We start from the raw sequence: 18,029 nt of genomic DNA, 5'->3' as shown, positions 1-18,029 counted from the left end.
AGTGTGAGACACATTCAGCAAGTATGTAAGTACTTAAACTTACTTGTATGGTCTTTACCGTTTCTCATAATCCAGCCAAACATGTATCCCTTGTGCAGTACTTCACTGCAAGTAAAGACACAACTGCCTGGCTAAGTAGAGTTTGCTCATCCAAGTACTTAAAACAATGCACTAGGAACTGAACCTTACAAATACTGAATTTAAAAATTAATTTAGCAAAAGGTACTCTGATAGTAGTAACTCAGAAATTGAGGAACACCGCACTTCATGTGTATATATTCAGAGCAGACATGTTGGATCTGATTCCCCGAGACGCTGCATACTTGTCATTCATGCTGACAAGTATTTGTTGTTGGCATGTATTGATTTGAAAGTAGAGGTGTTGAATACCACTGAGTGCCAGTTGTGAATAAGTAAACCTAGAGCCACAGGCCAGTGTTAAAAGCACCACCACCAGCAGCAGCTGACCCCTCATTTTGTATCACTCCACTCTGCACCTTTTCTGCTCCTGTCTTGTGTAGGTAACTAAAATTTGTCCTATCCTTAAAGATGAACACCTCAGCTCTGCAGTGCTGAGGGAACTCCTGTGGAATACCTGCCAGAAACTCACCTTTCCTATGCACAAGTTTGTTTATACTTTGAGTATTACAAGTAACTTACACAATCACTGTACTTACTTGTACATTCTTGGCAGAGGAACAGAACTCGCTTAGTTCAGTTCAGGCAGGAAGACCTGCTGTCCTCACCCCCTGGTTGCAGAGGAGGGAGGGGATGTGCGCTGCATCCCTAACGCCATGGGTCATACTTCTTAGGCTGCTCACTTCAGTAGTGCTGCACTGAACACACAACTTTTAAACAATTAGCCAATTGTTTTCTCTCTTAAAAAACACAAGCCAGAACGTGCTGTATTTTTTGCACTGAGAGCACAGATCATATCACAGCTTCTAAGGCGGCAGGGTTTGTCTGCAACTTAACAGAAAAGTTGTAAAACAGTTGCTAGAAGATAAAGACAACAGATGCAGCGTTAGCACTAATATTCACTGTTTAATCTGTGGTGTAGTAGGTTTCCAACATGACTTTTGAGACAGAACACCACACATGCTGTCAGGTTTTTTATGTAATAAATAATATACCACACCACATTCACTCTGCATTCTGTAGGGAAATAAGAAATGCTGACAGGGGAGCTAAAAGGCCTCAACACGGTGGCAGCTGTATTAACACCAACTTCTTCGAAACCAAGTTTAAAGATGCATCAAAGCTGCTCGTTTTCTTTAGAGACAGGCTTTATTTTTTTAAGTTACAGTTGCTGTTGAATGACCACTGTAAAGTTGATTGACTACGCAAGGAAACTCCCTAGAACATCAGTGAATCAACATAAGTAAAGTCTAATACCTGGTTCAAGTGACCACAACTCTCTTATATGTGCAGCTCGGTCTGAAAGACAAGCAGTTCTCTGGGCCTGGATGAATGGGAATTGCAGCAGGATGGAAGGAGGAGCAGGAAAAGACCCACTTCCACCTGGAGCTGCTTTTTATAAGCCTCCTTGCTATCAGTGCTTATGAAGATTGCTCCATGGGAGCCTTGCTGACAAAGGCAAAAATGCATAGTTTATTCTTGATCCTGGAAAACAAAACCAAAAGGAGAGCCTTTGGCGAAATAGAGGGATCATCTGTTCAGTTCACCATGCTGGAGAGACATTTTTCTTTCACAGCTCTTCACAGAGATTTAAAGCCAGCAAGCTGCAGATTCCCAATTAGAAGGAGCAGAAGCAGCAGTTATTGCAATAAAAGGGTCACTGTATTTGGGCCTTGGATTTCTGTCAAGCAGAAAATATAATTATACTCACAAGTTCTCCAGTGCCCAAACCAGCATCATATCCAACACTTGAGGCTGTCCTAGGTCTTTTTTTTTTTTTACATGTTTATACAAAGGCACAACGGTATCGTGAGGGTTATCATCAAAGCCAGTAAGTCCTTCAGCTTTCCTACCAATCCCTAGAAACAATCTTCTGAAAAACAAAGATACCACTACACACACACACAGACACACACAGAGACACACACACACGCTAAAGTACTGGAAAAATTAAAGGCAATGTATATTTTTAAACCCTCACTGTTTTTCCCCCTTGCCTAAATGCCATAAAATCCCAGCAGCTTAAACTACTGTAAGAACTTAAAACCTATGATGATTCACTTCAAATTGCAAGTTTTACTACACGTTTTTCACCTCCTTTAACAATGAAACCCCAGATTCAGCTTTTAGCAGAAGTGAGACTATTGCTTCACCATGATTAGATATAAGCAAAGGAAAACAAACAAACGAACTTGGGGCCTAACGCTGTTGACATTTGTTCCACGCACTGTGCTTCACTGGGTACTGCTCAGCACTAGCACACATGGTAGTTTTTGCAAGATCATGGCCTTGTTTTAGTATAACACAATCAAGATAATTTTTACAAGGTCAGAAAGTTGGAATAAGAGGAAACAAAATCCAGGCCAGTTGTGCCTGGAATCAATTAGGCTTATGTGCTTTTCAGATGCTGCTTGTTTTTCTATTAAACAGCATTTCAACGTATACATAGCATTAGTGTGCACCCAAAAGTATGCATTGCACACACTGTGTTTCTCCATTTATTTAAACCCACCTAAACTAGGGACGTCAGGAGGGTGAAAAAGGAGAAGAGGTGTTCATCCCCGAGCATTGAAATGGTTTCACTTTGAGCTTACAGTTTAGTTATCTGCCTCCTCAATGATGAGCTGCTCAGAATGTCCAGGCATGCCTGTGGTGTGCTCTATCTGTCCAAAAAGCAAAGGGAAACTGAAGTTGTCATCCAGGCAAATTCCAACTATGCCCAATGTCAACTTTCAAGCACTTCATTAAGACTTAGAGCAAAAAGAAAACATTATTTCATTTTTGTAAGATGAAAATTTACTGTATAAGCATCACATTTAGTATAGAATCATCCATGGAAGATTTTTCATTAAGTGAAGTTGATTTTATGGGAAATTTGCAATTGCTCTATGTTGTTTTTTCTTTAGATGATGCCAACCTAGTTTATACTAAAAGTGAAGCCGGTATTAGTACAGAAGGCATGTACAGGGGTATAAATCAAATAGATACTTTCTGCATTCGTAAGTAAAACAGGCGACAGTAAAAATATTTACTTGTTGCTGACGTGAAAAACTTTACAGACATAAAAGTTTAATTCCTTAACCACTTAAAGATCAAAATATTTACCTCCACTGCTTCTTTTTTTCACCTTCATTTTGCCAAACTGTCCTGGGTTCAGCTGTAACAGTTATTTTTCCTCTTCTTAGTAGCTGGTGCAGTGCTGTGTTTACAAAATCTAAAAGGGGTCTTCCTCCACTGCGATAACTTTATAACGTAAGGAGTTGAAATTATTTTGGAGATAGCATTATAAATAATAAAATGCAGTTATGTTAAAACCCCCAAATTTGATTTTTCCAAGCATAATGTCTACATTGGGTCTTCAGTGTAAATAGGCAGTCACAGAACAGGGTAGGTACATACAGGTCAGCGATGCTTCAGGTGGAGCTGGGTCAGAGGAGGGGCTCTGGGATGGGCTCTAGCAGGTTCGGGGTGGAGGAAGGAGGCTGAGCTGCCCTTGGGTGACCACCAGAGCCTCATGTCACAGGGGCAACTTCACTCACCCCCATCTCCCTGCACTCACACAACAGTGCGCCTCCACACCCGTCTAGTGAAGGCAGAAAGCTCACAGCTGCTGGCGCGGCAAACACAACGTGAAGGGCGGTCCCCGGATGTCCTGGATAGGTGGCCTGGCTGAAATACACCAACAGCTGCCACGGCTATTGTAACGCTGGGGAGGGAATCCGCATGCAAAGTGCTGGCCTGCCTTCCTGCCCCTTCCCAAACCTCTCCTTTGAAGGTTTAACCTCCTTTGGTGGCCTGGGCCCTGGAACCGCGGTCACCTCAGGACGGGCCGCTGTGAGTAGGACCCGTTTCCTCAAGCCACTGGGTCGGCCGCTTCTGCCTGACGCCGAGCACACGGCGGTAATTTGGGCCGACATGGGGACGGACCCCAGCACCCGGCTCCCCTCAGCCCAGCTCCCAGCAGCCGCCACCGCCAACCCCGGACCCCCGACGGTGCTCGAAGACGCGTCCGGGGCTGCGACACCACGCGGGCAGGGGGAAGGGGGAGCAGCCGATGACAGCCGCCTCCTCGGGCGGGCCCAGCACCGCCGTCCCGCCGACCTCACGGGACAGCGGTTGCCGTGGCTACGACCGCGCTCAAGCGGCGGGCCCGGCTCCCGGGGCAATCCCCACAGGGCTGCAGGGAGCCACCGGCACAGCACGGCCCCCCCGAGGGAACCCCCGGCCTCCCCAGCCGTGACCGCGCCCTTCCAGCCCACTCCGCGCACGTCACCGCGGCCGGGCAGTCGCCGTCAGGGGAAGGAGAGCCCGGCAGCGGTGATTGGGCGCGGCCACCGGCCAATGGGTTCCGCCGCCCGCCCGCCTCCCTCCCGCCCCTCGGCGGCGCAGCTCGGAGCGGAGCTGCCCCGGACCGCTCCTGTCACTGGCCAGCGCGGCGCGGCCCGGCGTACGGCGTCGTGGAGGCTACGCTCGGTCAGGGCCGCGGCGTGCGCGGCCCGCTGCCGGTTGCCCCGCGCAGGCAGAGCTGCACCAGTTTAACTTCAGTCCCCTGTAGGCGTATTTATTTCGGTTTAATAGGTGTTTATGGTACGTTAGCCAGGACCTGTTCCTAATCAATCCGAACTAAATCAGAATAACGCGGATTTACAGCAGCCGCAGGGGGCTCGGTGCCAGCCGGGCAGGTTTTACCTCACAACCGGCGGTGGCTCGGCGCAGGCGAGGGTGAAGAAAGAGGAAGTTCTGGCACATGGATATAGGGGAAGGCTTTTTTCAGTCCTGCCTTACGGTACAAGCACATGGTCGTGGTAACAAGCCACAGCGCTAGGAGGAAGAATTACCTCATGGAATTGCAAGCACTTTCCAAGCGAAGGTGGAGTCTGGAGCAAACAGCAGATCCCAGCTGATAGTGGTTGATAAGCCTGGGGAGCATGCACATTGCTGCTCTGTCTACCTCAAAGAGACGCCTCCGTCTGTCCTTGGGGAGCAGGAAAAGGAGACGGCTCTAACCGACTGGCTCCCAGCACCCAGATAATGGGAGACTCGTCTCCTCCTTCCTGCAGGAAGCAAGCTCACTGCTTGGCTCATGAAGCAGTGGTTTCAGGAGCAGCTTTTCCTCTATTGCAAACCTGAACAAATCCCTTTTACTTTTGGTTAGCAACAGTGGTTAGTAACTCAACGACTTTAGAACTTAAGAGCTCATCTGGCATTGAAGGAAAACTGCTTTTTGCCTTTCATAGCAGTAGAATTAAACTGGAAAGATAATAGGATGGAATGAAATTACGTGCACCTTCAAAATAAAGCCGATAAAGAAACAAAACCCCACCACTCAGATGGTGCTTGGCCAAAAACATTGTTAATAGGCAACTGTGTTTTTCTCCTGTGATTGTACTGAAGCCGTCCACTGCTAGTGGGTGACCTAGGAGAGGGGATGTTGTGGCCCCCATGCTGGCCTGTCAGTATGGAGGAACAGCCTTACCAAATGCTTTGCACCTGGGGGTTCCTACCACCAGCTGTGGTTATCCAGCGTTGTGGTACGTGTCCATGAGGCACAGCTGGGTAAGCATCCTCATGGCTCCTATGCTCCTCCCAGCTCCTCAACAGAGGTAAACGGGTGGGTCTATAACCAGCTATGTTAAGTTCATGCAGCAGCAGTGTTACAAGCAAACATCACTTCCTCCAGAGCAGACAAACTGAAGTTACTCTTTTTTACCAGTAATAAAGGTCTTTCAGAAGAACAAGGATTGTAAATATGCTGCTCCTTTTCTTGAATCATTCCCCCTAAACAGTCACCCACTCCCAAAACACCAAGGAGGAAAGGAAAAGGTGGGAGAAGTAACGAAAAGGAAGAGAAGCAAAGTACAGAAAATGTGAAGAAACATTGAAGAAACAAGACACAGAGCTCTGAAAACTGGAAAGAAAATACAACTGAACTTGGATTGGAATCCAGAGACAATACCAAAGTATTAGTTTATGATGCACAGTGGTCAGTGCTGTGACTTTCTTTAGTGGTAGGGGTGCCCTTGCCTCTGAAGTTACATGGCTTTATAGAAAGCCATTGGACAGGATTACAGTATCACACGTACTTTACTTCACAGATTTCATTTCTGCTTCACAGCAATAGCTGTGGAAGACACCACAAGCATTTTAGTTTCTGTGCAGGAATGTTTAGCTTGGGAGATGAGGGTTGACCAGCACCAAACAGAGAATCCACACAGCCTGCCCACTGGATTTCTTTACCCCACTGATGGCCCACAGACATTCGTGAGCGATCTGAGACCTCAGGTGAGTGGGTCACGCTTTGCTCAGAGGTGGCTGGACTGACACTGAAGGCCACCAGAAACACAGACTCTTTTTTTGTTCCCATATTCTCCATCCTAAGCACTTTTGACATGAACCTAACCAGCAACCCATAAGTGAAGTCCTGGCATCCTCACAAATTAAAATGTGGTAGAAGAAAGAGAAAAATCTGCTTCCAACTACATTTGAGACATTTGTACACAATAATCCCAGATATGGGTCGTATGTGGATTCATGTATTTTTTAAGCCAGCACTTGGTAAGTTGAATTTCCCCATGCCCTCTGCTGCTGTTTGTCTTCCCATCTCCGCTCCTACAAACCACTCGTACCTGTCCTCAGATTCTGGACACTGCCTCAACTCTGGTCTTCACGTTACCAACAGGAACAGGGTGCTCAAATTCAAAGGTTCCTCCATCAGAGCCACCCAGTGCTTGGGTCCTCGTGCAGCAGCAGCAGCTGCCCCGGTGGTGGTGCTCAGCTGCTGTGTCCTGCTTGTTAAACTGACAGCCTCTCCCTGCATCATCTTCATGGGCGACCACAAGCAACCCCATGGGTTGTCCTCCTGAGCACCCTTCTTACGTAAAACTGTCTTGTAAGTAACATTATTGCAGACATTTTCCGCATCTGAAAATGCTTTCACAAGCTATAATCTGAAAACGTGACCTCTGCTTGACTATTTTAACTTGGACAAATTTATAATGACAAGTGTTAGAATCATACCTTAGTCTCTTTGAGCTGTCCTCTCATGGATTTTCCTGCCTCCCACTTTTTTATGTCTAAGTCTAGGAAAAGTAAATTATCAGTTTCCAGTTAGTTCAATACATGGTACTGGGCTTCACTTAAGTACGAAAGGCTAATTAGATCCTGCTATAATTCACACCAAACGTACCACAGTCCTGACCACCACCAAGATTCTGCCTAATATAAACATTTATACCTCTGACTCTTCAGAAAAAGAATTTTAAAAATCAGAACTATGCTGTGGGGGGAAAAGAACCCCAAAACACGCTTATGCATTGATTCATCTACGCTCATGTTGCCACAGCCAATTTTAGAAGTGTAATTTGGAACAGGAATTCAAACAGATGCACAGTGTAGTGGGCTGGATTCTACATGAACTTTTGAGCAGATTTTCCCTATGCCTCATTTCACCTCTACATCACATAGAGCCACACGATGTAGCAGCTAAATCCTGTGTCCGAGTATCAGATGCACATTCCAGTTTAGTGGTCAAAACAAGTTTTTGGAAATACTTATCTCCACAACAGCGAGATTTGCAGTTCTGAAGGTTGCAATGAAACACAATGTTAAAAGGTTTATTTTTAAGTGAACAGTTAAGTGAACAGAATATTCTGAACAGAATATACCTGATAGTATAGAATATTTCTTTAATCACCACTCCCCTGCCAAAACGTTTTTTAAGCTGGGGTAGAACTGGCTGCAGCACACGCTGTTTTTGTCTTCTCCAGCTTGGATTGCCCACGGTATGGCTGCTACAGCAGCAACCTCTGTCTTCAAGCCAATCCTCTAGCAGGAACACTTCCCTCCCCCCCCCCCCCCCCCCCAAGCTGCTAAGAAGCAAAGAATAAACTTTTAGCTTTGCCCCTCCTTTATTGGAAGGGGAATAGGGTAATATGCTGTAATTGGTTTTTCATGTTTGCCAAGAGTCTGTTTCCTCTTATCATCCACAATATTTAACATGTCTTGTAATAGTTCCAAAAATAATAAAATCTGTCCCAAGAATAAAAATGATAGATCCACAACATGCTGCTTTTTTGTCATGGTCTTGGTTTCGTAACATTCTGTTAGTAGTTTTTATTGCCTAATGTTGTGGTTTCTTTCATATGCAGCAGACCCAGTAAAGACATTTCATCAGCTCCTTACACAGCAGCAGTCAGGATTATTTACAAATGGAGATTTCAGTACTGCATTAAAATAAATCACCACTGCGTCCTGCTAAAGTTACACTGCAGCAATGTGGCAGAAGAAAACTCAGAGATTCCAGGGGGAGGAGTGTTAAGTATATACAAAGCTTATGTACGATACCAGCAAACAAATTTCTTAAGATAGCCAAATAAAGCCTGTTAGTCTTCCTTCTTCTCCCCTATCTCCTCCCATGCAATAGCAGAAGAGGAATAGGCAAATTATATCCCCCCACACATGCAAAACAATATCCACCACATGTGTAACAAGTAATAGAACCCAGGCAATACCTCCCTCATGATTTTGTATCATGCAGCAAAATCATAGCATAGTTTGGAAGATCGTCTAGTTCCAACTCCGCTGCCATGAGCGGGGACACCTCTGACTAGACCAGGCTGCTCAAAGCCCCATCCAGACTGTCCTTAAAAACCTCCAGGGATGGGGCACAGTACATCCCTCTCTCCCTGTGCCCCATCTTTCCATCCCCAAAGCAAATGCCCATGCTGGGCAAACTCCCTGACGTGTAGGTGTAAAGGATGTGGAACAATAGAGATGGAGAGCAGCACTTTGCTCACCAGATTCAGTTTGAATGAAAGAATACCAGAATAGACTGGACAAAAAGGAGATAATATACAAGAGAAACTTGATTTAGGAGGAAAAAAAAAAAAAAAAATAGAAAACCCAAACAACTAAACCCCTCTCCTCCCCCCCCAAAAAAAAAACCAACCCAACAAAACACCAAATAAAACACCTAAGAAAGCTGCATGACCATCAGTAGTGTCAAAAGAACAGTCCATCAAGAGGAATCACCATCTCGGGCATCAGCATTTACAAAAGCAATACTCTACTGGTAACAATTCTGAGAAAAATGTAGGCATGTTCAGGGACTCTTGACTTAGAATGATTACTTTAAGAAACAAACTTTTAATGTCCAGTATAATTCTTTTGATATTTCCAAGTTGTATTAATGCACCTTTTTTCACTCAGATTCAGTTTAACTGTAACCTCAAGCCTGATAAGAGTTTTTTTCCTTTCTTCACAAGAACAGATTTAGTGCTCTACCAGTCACAGGTAAACTCTTAAAGCAGAAATACCTTTCCCAACTTAAATGTTTGCCATTTAGCCTAAAACTAATCTCTGCCCTTCTAACCCACCAATATATAGCTATTGCAGTTGAAGGCTCTTCAACTAGTCAACACCACAGTGAACCAAGTGTTACAATAAAGTGTAACATGGGGACAAGACCTCTCTGGAACAGGGCACTTGCTGCCTGCCAGGGCTTCAGCCAGTCTCCTGTTATTTCAGCTTATCAGTAAGTGTTTTGGAAGTCATTTACCTTAAGTCACTGCAGAGCCAGATCTTGTACAAGAATAAATCAGAATGACTGAAGCCAACAGAAACACACAGGTACAAGACTGAAGGGGAATGTTAATCTTTCTTAAATGACTGCCAGAATTCTCAGAGCTTCTAATATTAAGTAGAAATAAGAGACACAAGTCTTAGGTCATGGTTAGAGAATTTGTGACTCCAGATTTACTTTTCTGTAAGTTAACTATGGTTTATACCATTTGCTTAACTGGGAGTACAGGGACACTGCATCTTGGTACAATTTTTCCAGTATCAGGAGTTTTACATTATTACATTTAACAGTTGTACAAATTGCTGGGGAACAATTAAGCATTTTAATTCTTTGGTTATGGAAATACAACCAATAAAAGCCAACTGGAATTCAAACATGAAAGCTCAGCAAGTTATCAGTCACTCATGTACAAGTAAAACCAAAACTTGTGAAAGCACAACCTTGCAAAGCACATGCTCTAGAAATAAGCCCTCCTGGCTAGGTTCTGTGCTATGCAATTTTCAAATTCTAATAGGATAAAATAGCATCGGGGGGGGTCTCAAAACCCCCCACAGATTTCTAGCTGGCAACAAAAGGACTATGTATGTGCAAAGCTTGAGGCAAAAAGCCAGCCAGAATGTAAGGGAACTTCAGTTTTGTTCTAGCTCCTCTTTGAGAGTACCCAGTTTCTTAACACAACATGCAGTATAAGACTGGCATGTAACCCAGGACCAACCAGCAGGACCAGAATCAATATGCACATGTGGCTGTAGTAAGTCACAGCACATTCCCCCTGCTCCTCACCCACTCCCCCCAGCCCCCCACCCCCAAGAAGAGAGCACTGATGGGTCTGCTACAATAGTCCTAGATTCTTGGTCAAGTCTACACATCTTCCATGCTTTCAGAAGTTGAGTGGCTGTCAGAAGCTTTAGCTTTGTAAATCATCACCACTTAAAACAGGATGTTCTTCTCAGGACAATGTACAAATTCCCCTCCTCTACTCCCTTACGGAGGGCAATTTTATAGCTAAGAGAAATTTCCTTCCATTTGTAATGGAGCTGAGGCTGCTCAATGGCTTTCTCCCATCTCGTCTCAAGCGACAGTTCTGCAAGAATGCCAGTTGCAAAAACTCTTTGAGCAGTTAATTCAAGCAAGTACTCGTTCTTGTGAAGATCTAGGTACTACAAGCCAGTTTTCCCCCAGCATTGATGCAGTTCAGTCACATGGTTTTACTGTCATGCAACACAGTTTTCATACTTAAAATCAAACAGTGTTTTATAAATGCAAACTTCATATAATAAACAGTTAACAATTGAAAGTACATAAAAGGAGTAAGGTTTAAATAGTTGAGAACAATTACATTGCATTGCTTACAATGCTCCTAAATGCGTAGGAAAGAGCTCAAGTCAGCAATAAATCCTTATTGGTTGTCCCTTCCCGCAGATACATACAAAAGGTTCCACATGATATTTAGACTTGATTTAATCTCAGAACCACTGCTATGTTAACACTTGCCAGGCTGAAGTTTATTCACTTTCGGCATTAAAGTTCTGACAAAGAATGGATGACATGAGGATCCATGTCCGCCAGGGTCGGCTTGCAGTCAGTATTGGCCCAGTACGACAAAAGTTTTGCAGTCATTTCTTGCCCATCCTGTCCCCTTTTTTCCCCCCCGATACATAAACCATGGTTTAGCATTAGTGCCACCCTTTTAGCTGCAATTTATTTAGGTAAGACAAGATGCAAACTCAGTCATTTCCTCATTTGTAGGAAAAGTGACATGAATATTCTGTACTTTAACAAATAAACACTTAAATACAGGATTTTGTTCTGCACTGTTGCAATGCTTTCATGTGAGGCAAAACATACCCCTGCCCCCAACCACCACCATAATAAGTACCAAAGCATTTCTAAGTTTGATTTTCAGCAAGATTTCCAAACTGGCAGATTTTATTTTCACACCCTCTTCACAATAGACAAGATGCTTACCATATACTTAGGATTACAAGTTGCCACTAAAAGAAAACTTTACACAACCACTGTACATTTAGGTTGAAAAAACTGTCCTTCATGAAAAATATACCTAGAAATTAAGTGGTAACAAGAAAAAAAACATTAAGAAAAGATTAACCTTTTTTTTTTAATAACGTGCCATTTTAAATTTATCAACTGTTCCTCCACTTTTCATTCATACTCTGTTTTTACCTATAGTATTTGTTAAGGCAAACAGCTAATCCATTTCTGAAGAGGTGCTGTGGAAATTGTGGACAAACAGCAAACATTTGGCATTAAAATAGATAGCACGTATGTAGCCTCTAGTAATATACATTAAGCATTTCCTTGGACTTCAGCATAATGAAGGGGGGGGGATGAACATGCTAACAATGTCAAAAAGGCTTAAAATTTAGCGTCCAAGCAATTTCTATTGATGCTTCTGTAGTTTTCAAGCTCTAAGTAGTATAGAATTTATGCAAATGCATTAAAGAATTCTAGCTTGGCAAGTACACCCAAGCAGGTTATTAAACTATATATACAGAAAGTGATAAATACAGAATTAAAAGAGTCCTTCCGCTTCTCTTTATAGCCTTGAAAATTGACAAAAAACTTGAGGACAGCTCTACAATATTAAACATTAGGTAACCGCAGGAGGTGGGAAACCTAACTACACAAACTGATTAAAATACTCAGATGACTTTGTAGTGTTTAATACAATTCAGTTCGTAGTCAAGGGCACAAGACAACATTTAACAAAAATAATCACATCAATTGACCTAGAAATCAAATGTAAATAGATATGAATACAATCTCCAAAATCTGTCTTTAAGTGAACATTAACCATTTATTCAAAGTTATACAAGAATTTGAAGGATAAAGTCTTCTGCAACAGGAAACCAACTTACAAGTTTCATGTCTCAGTTGAACTGAAGTGGAGGCGAGTGGGGTGGGGGGAGGGAAGGGTGAACAAACAAGTTAGTAGGCCCCATCCAGGCAGCTAGAAAGTAAAAATGGGCTCAACAGCAGCCTCCTCCAGCTTGTTGTCCTCCCTGATTGCCTGCAAGCGTTGCATTGGTAGCAGCATGTTGAGGGCCAATTTTTATGCCGTTTGCCTGAAATGAGGTATAACACACAGTGTAGTTATTTCAGAACACTAATATACTTGAAAAGCTTCACAGCATGGTTTGGGTTGGAAGGGATCCCCCTGCCATAGGCAGGGGCACCTTCCACTAGACCAGGTTGCTCAAAGCCCCATCCAGCCTTGCCTTGAACACTGCCAGGAATGGGACAGCCACAACTAAATGTATGCAGTAAATACAGCAAAGTTTATATATTTTTTTTTAGCAACATGTGCTTAGCAATTGAATATAAAGGAAGATGCTTTCCTTCTCATTTAGATTTTGTGTTAAATTCCGTAGCTTAAACTCCAAACACAAAAACACAGAGCCAAAACTGTCTTTGAATACTACTTGGAATAAGGCTTTAAAAACACACAGCGTTCGCTAGGAATGTGTAACCTCTCCCCTCTCACCAAACCTCCATTAGTTTAATAGGTTAATATAAAAATTTTCCTCTCTAGACAGCATTTCTTTCTGTGTTGAATCAGCTGTAGAGGCTAAGGGCATACGAGTGTTCTGTGTCATCAATAATTTCTATGATCCCGAAAGACATGGCTACTTGCCAAGAACCCACACACAGCGTAGCTCTTTCATTCATCAAAATCACACTTCTATCTTAACCCTCACTCCCTCAAGTGGATTTTACCTAAAAATACAGCACTTTGAGAAAAGTAATACAGTAGCTTCAGGAATTAAGCTCTTAAGGAAACTTTGCGTCACAGTAAATCTCAGATTTATAGCGCTTGGCAGTTGTTCTGCAACAGTGGTAGCCTTCGGGTTTCTGGCACTAGCTCAGTATTGACAGCAGCTGATGTGGTTTCTTTTCGCTCTTTGACTCCTCTTTAATAAAAAGCATGCCCTATGGCTCATTGGTTTTGCCCCCTCTGGGCTGATAGCAACTTCTTGAGGAATCAAGGAGCCAGACCTGGCATAAAGCCAAGTCAGTAGCACGGACTGTTGGCTCTTGACAGCATATTGCAATCAAAGCTCCATAAGGCACAGTAAAGCAGTCAGCTACTATATGAAACTCGACAGATACAATGAGCATGCTTTTTCAGACTCTCTGATTGCTGTCCAATTTATATTCCACTACTGAGTGCATTTTCTTTAGGCAAAACATTAAAGGAAATGTTGAAGTTTTCATTGCTGAACTGAATTTAAAAAATGTTTCACCAAAACACCACATATACATACACATTTTCCAGTCAAAGTTAGTGTCTTTGAAGGATTATTGTTCAAAACATAGCTACAAGTTTCCTAATGCAAATAGTCTGCCTGCTACTGAAGTTACTCATTAATTCCTCTCTGAAGTCATAGAGCAATACTTTTAATAGTTTAAGTTTTCTGCTGTTGCAATATATTAAGCAGGAAGAGGTGAAGCTATTTAAGTCCTGCCAACTCCCTCAACTACTCTTTGAACAATTCTGCAAGGACTATAATGCTTAACAGAAGCGTTGGACTTAGTCCCTGATAGAGAATGCACCTATTCACAGAACAGATACAGAGCAAAGAGTGGCGGTGTAGATTTTCACATGTGGTTTCACTAAGCACCTCAGGAACAACATTTAGGGACATGCAGAATAAAAAACCACCTTTGTGCATCAGGAAGGACTGAACACTTCATACTGACAAATTTAAACTTTGTGTGGTGTGTTTTTTTATGTGAACATTAGCAAAGAGCTTGTCTGATCCTAACATTTCTATACAATCCCAGTATTTCTATTTACTACTGCTGAATTGGAATTTATGTTTTCTACAGCCATGAACCTCACTCCTAACTGCTCAAGATTTTCAACAGCATAGTATCAACACTCAAGAAAAACATTAGAGGTCTTTTCTAGCCTCTTGCATTACAGGAGTACTGTCTGCTCCACCTCCCCACCCCCACCCCAAACAAGTGAAGAGAGGCCCTGATAATCTGTAATTTCAGTAATGTGCATAGGCAAACCAGCTAATCTTTTATTCCCTATGGAATCCAGCCACCTAAACCAGGAACATTTCAAAAGTCTTTTATGTAACTCTCAAAGCAATCCCTCCCCTACACTGGACAGCTCATGGAGTGCATCTGGCATATCAACATGGTCCCCCATTTACATAGTGGAAAATTATCTTTGAAAACAGATGACACCATATGGAGAAGTGGATGAAAGTGGATTTTCTTCTCTTTTGGGGATTTATATTATTTTGTGATGCTTCATGGATGGATAGGGTCACTTATTTTAATCCATTTTTATCACAATAGCAGACCATTCAGCATCCAAATGAAACAGACAAATGTTTTACTGTCCAGCCTTCTAATGAAAGTGAATTCTGTACATTTAAAAAAACCAAAAGTGTTCAGAGTACTAAAACTTACCTCATTATTAATGTCAAAAACTCCTTCCTGGATTTTCTCGTAGATCTCCTTTGCAGTGTTAATAAATGCCTAAAACAGAAAAACCCCACAAACACAGTGAATGTGATCTTCTTTGATGCAAGATGTACTAATTGAACCCCAATCTCATTTGCAGTTGTTCCAGTGAGACTTTTCTTCCTGACCTCAGCAGGAACAGGTATGACAACAGCATCCTAAAACCTACCCTGGAGTAGCAATGGATCACACGCTGTTTAGAAAAACAGTGGCATTTTCGTAACATCTGTATTCTACAATCTGTTGTCCAGTAATTACAGGGAAAAAGTGGTTTTTAAGATATATAAATTACTTTTAAATTATTTATGTCTGACCCTTATGGATAGATTGTGTGGCAGATGGTTTCCCCTACCCTTAATATCTTCGTAATAGGCCACTCTAGATTAGAATGCTTAGCAACATAAAACCACAGGGTACTTACAATGATGATGTAAGGATGCTGTCTGCTGGATGAAACCTTATGCTATCATTTAATATTCACCTAATTTTCAGAACATATTCTCTTTAATTAATCTTGCACATGATAGGCAATAGGCATCTTAACAGTAGAACGGAGAGGTCCGGGGTTTTATCATGATTTCTGAAAAATCTATTGTTTTAACTCGGAGAAAAGACTTTGACATTCAGGTCTGGGAAAGTGAACGATATAAATGTTTTTGGCTAAAGTTTACAATCAATTATTCCATTCTTCATCTCTCATTTAACTTTATAGGTCAAGTAATGCCTAAAATAATGTATAATTTAAGAGGTGATTAACAGAAGCTAATAATTGCAATCAATATCAAGCATATAGTTCTTTTTGCTTTAAAATACCAACACCATGCAATCATACAAGATAGCCTATCTTCTGCACAAGCCCATTACAGCAAATACGGACCTAATTCAAATATAAAAAAGTAAACAAGGTTCATGGAGAGGAACAAATCATACCTTTCCTCATTTCTACACTGGAAGCATTTGACTGCTGAACTTGCCACCAGAGCTTTGTTTCCTAATTAACAGGACTGATATGTTTTCACCTTTAAAGGCCTTACAGCTCCCCAGAGTAATCAATCTACTGCAGCTCAATTACTGCACCAAGCACACACCACAGCCAGTGAAGGAGACCTGAACGACTGCATCAGGAGCGGAAAGATATGAATATGCATAAACTCTAAGTGGGTGATCGAATCATCACAGAGGGTCATGAGAATTTGCAGCAAAATAATGAGAAGAATTAATCATTGCAGATTCACAAGGCAGTTAGGAAGCGAGTTCGTTTTTCAAACACGTGGTAATGTTGAGGAGGAAAAATTGGCTTCTGGCCAACTACGAATTGATTCAAATTCCTCAGAAATTGAAGTTTTCAATGTAAGGAAAAGAATTCAAACTTATCTTGGTTTCTGATAACACACCAATTATTGTAATGGCCTCGTACATGGCCCTACTGAAAGGCAGAAGTCAGTAACTTCGGAAATCTACACAGCTGGAATCTGTGAGGATGCTTGCTTGCTTCTGCTTCAGTGGGACATTAAACAGAACTTAAAAGTCTTAAAAAACCATTACGATAACTTCACGTAAACAAGCACTTAACAATTGGCACTTCTAACAATTCTAGACGATGTTGGCTAAGTACGCCCAGGCTCCTGTAAATTAATTCTATTAGATCTGTAAGAATTACTTTAGACAGCAAAACTAGAATTTTAATGCACTCCAAACTAACACAGCCGAGTAAAATATCTCCTGGAAGCTACACTCAGGAACAGGTCACTGCAGGAACGCCTCTATCCTCATGAAAAAAGAAAAAAACAATTCAGTAAAACACAGTGTGATTACACAACAGTCAGCACCCCCTCCCAACACAGTTACTACACGTGTACTGTACAAAGCAAAACCACAATAATACTAACTTCAGTGAAGACTATTTTAATATTAAACACATTGCCTGAGAAACCACTGATCTGAAAAATCCAAATACTCCCATTCATCTCAGGCCTACCATTTCAGTTGGCTCAAAAAGACGTAATCTGACTACCACATTCCCATCAGTGATTCTGGTGCACCACGTATTAGTGTTAAAACAGCACGTACTATTATTCTGTGTGGCAAAATGCCAGGCTGCACTGGGTCACATATAAGTAATTCGTATTCAAAAACAATGGTTTGACAAGAATATAACACATAATAAGTCTACCTCATGTTTTCTTCAGTTGGTATGGATTCTGAAAAGTTACTATTAATCAGCCATGAAAAGAGACTTGCATCCCTTGGGACTTCGATTTGTTTTTTGAATTCATGTATTTTAAGTTAGCTTATGCTTCAAAGCACAAGTGGACTCAAAATAACCACCTGAGAACTTCACTGAGAACAGCAGTCTACTCGCTTTAAGAATACCGTATCAGATTTTGGCACTGCATGCCAGTGTCCCAATTAGCAAGGACAAGAAGGTGAACTCTGTATAACTGACGACTTCTAAAAACTTCTTTTAATACTGCATGTTCTACCTCTTATCTGGAACATGCAGTATATAGTACAAACTCTCAATTACTTCTGGGCAGTTTATCCTATTTGCAGATTAGCTGAGCCATGGATGCAGAAAGACAGAGCAGTTTCCCCAGTTTGGATTTATTAGACCACGAGCAGGGGGCTGCAAGAACACAGCTGTAGCACTTCACATGCCAACTTGGATCCAGGTGCAGTTTAGCCACTTCCACACAAAACAAGACCTCAACCAGTAAGCCCCCATGGACTCAGCTGGCTGCCTACCAAGCCTATTGCAGTTGCACTGTGCATTCCCCTAATGCTGCTGTTACTAAAATACTATACAAGG

The 18,029-nt window shown here is 42.2% G+C and overlaps 1 protein-coding gene across 3 annotated transcripts in view; it reads right to left on the bottom strand.

Annotated features, from left to right (window-relative positions):
• Positions 1 to 10,540: 10,540 nt before the first annotated feature.
• Positions 10,541 to 18,029, bottom strand: part of RAB2A (RAB2A, member RAS oncogene family) — a 45,971-nt gene continuing 38,482 nt past the window's right edge. For 2 of the 3 annotated variants that reach the window (XM_080611286.1, XM_080611287.1), the window contains 2 exons: positions 15,167 to 15,235; positions 10,541 to 12,804 (listed from right to left, as the gene is read on the bottom strand). In XM_080611286.1, the coding sequence (XP_080467412.1) occupies positions 12,709 to 12,804; positions 15,167 to 15,235 (165 nt within the window). In that variant the 3' untranslated portion in view covers positions 10,541 to 12,708. The remainder of the gene's footprint in view (positions 12,805 to 15,166; positions 15,236 to 18,029) is intronic. The other variant, XR_013956287.1, reaches the window with a different exon arrangement.

Source organism: Psittacula echo (genome assembly GCF_963264785.1).
Source record: "Psittacula echo genome assembly, chromosome: 2".
NCBI lineage: Eukaryota > Metazoa > Chordata > Aves > Psittaciformes > Psittacidae > Psittacula > Psittacula echo.
The sequence above is the reverse complement of the archived record's forward strand: the minus strand, read 5'-3'. Positions and strand labels throughout refer to the sequence as shown.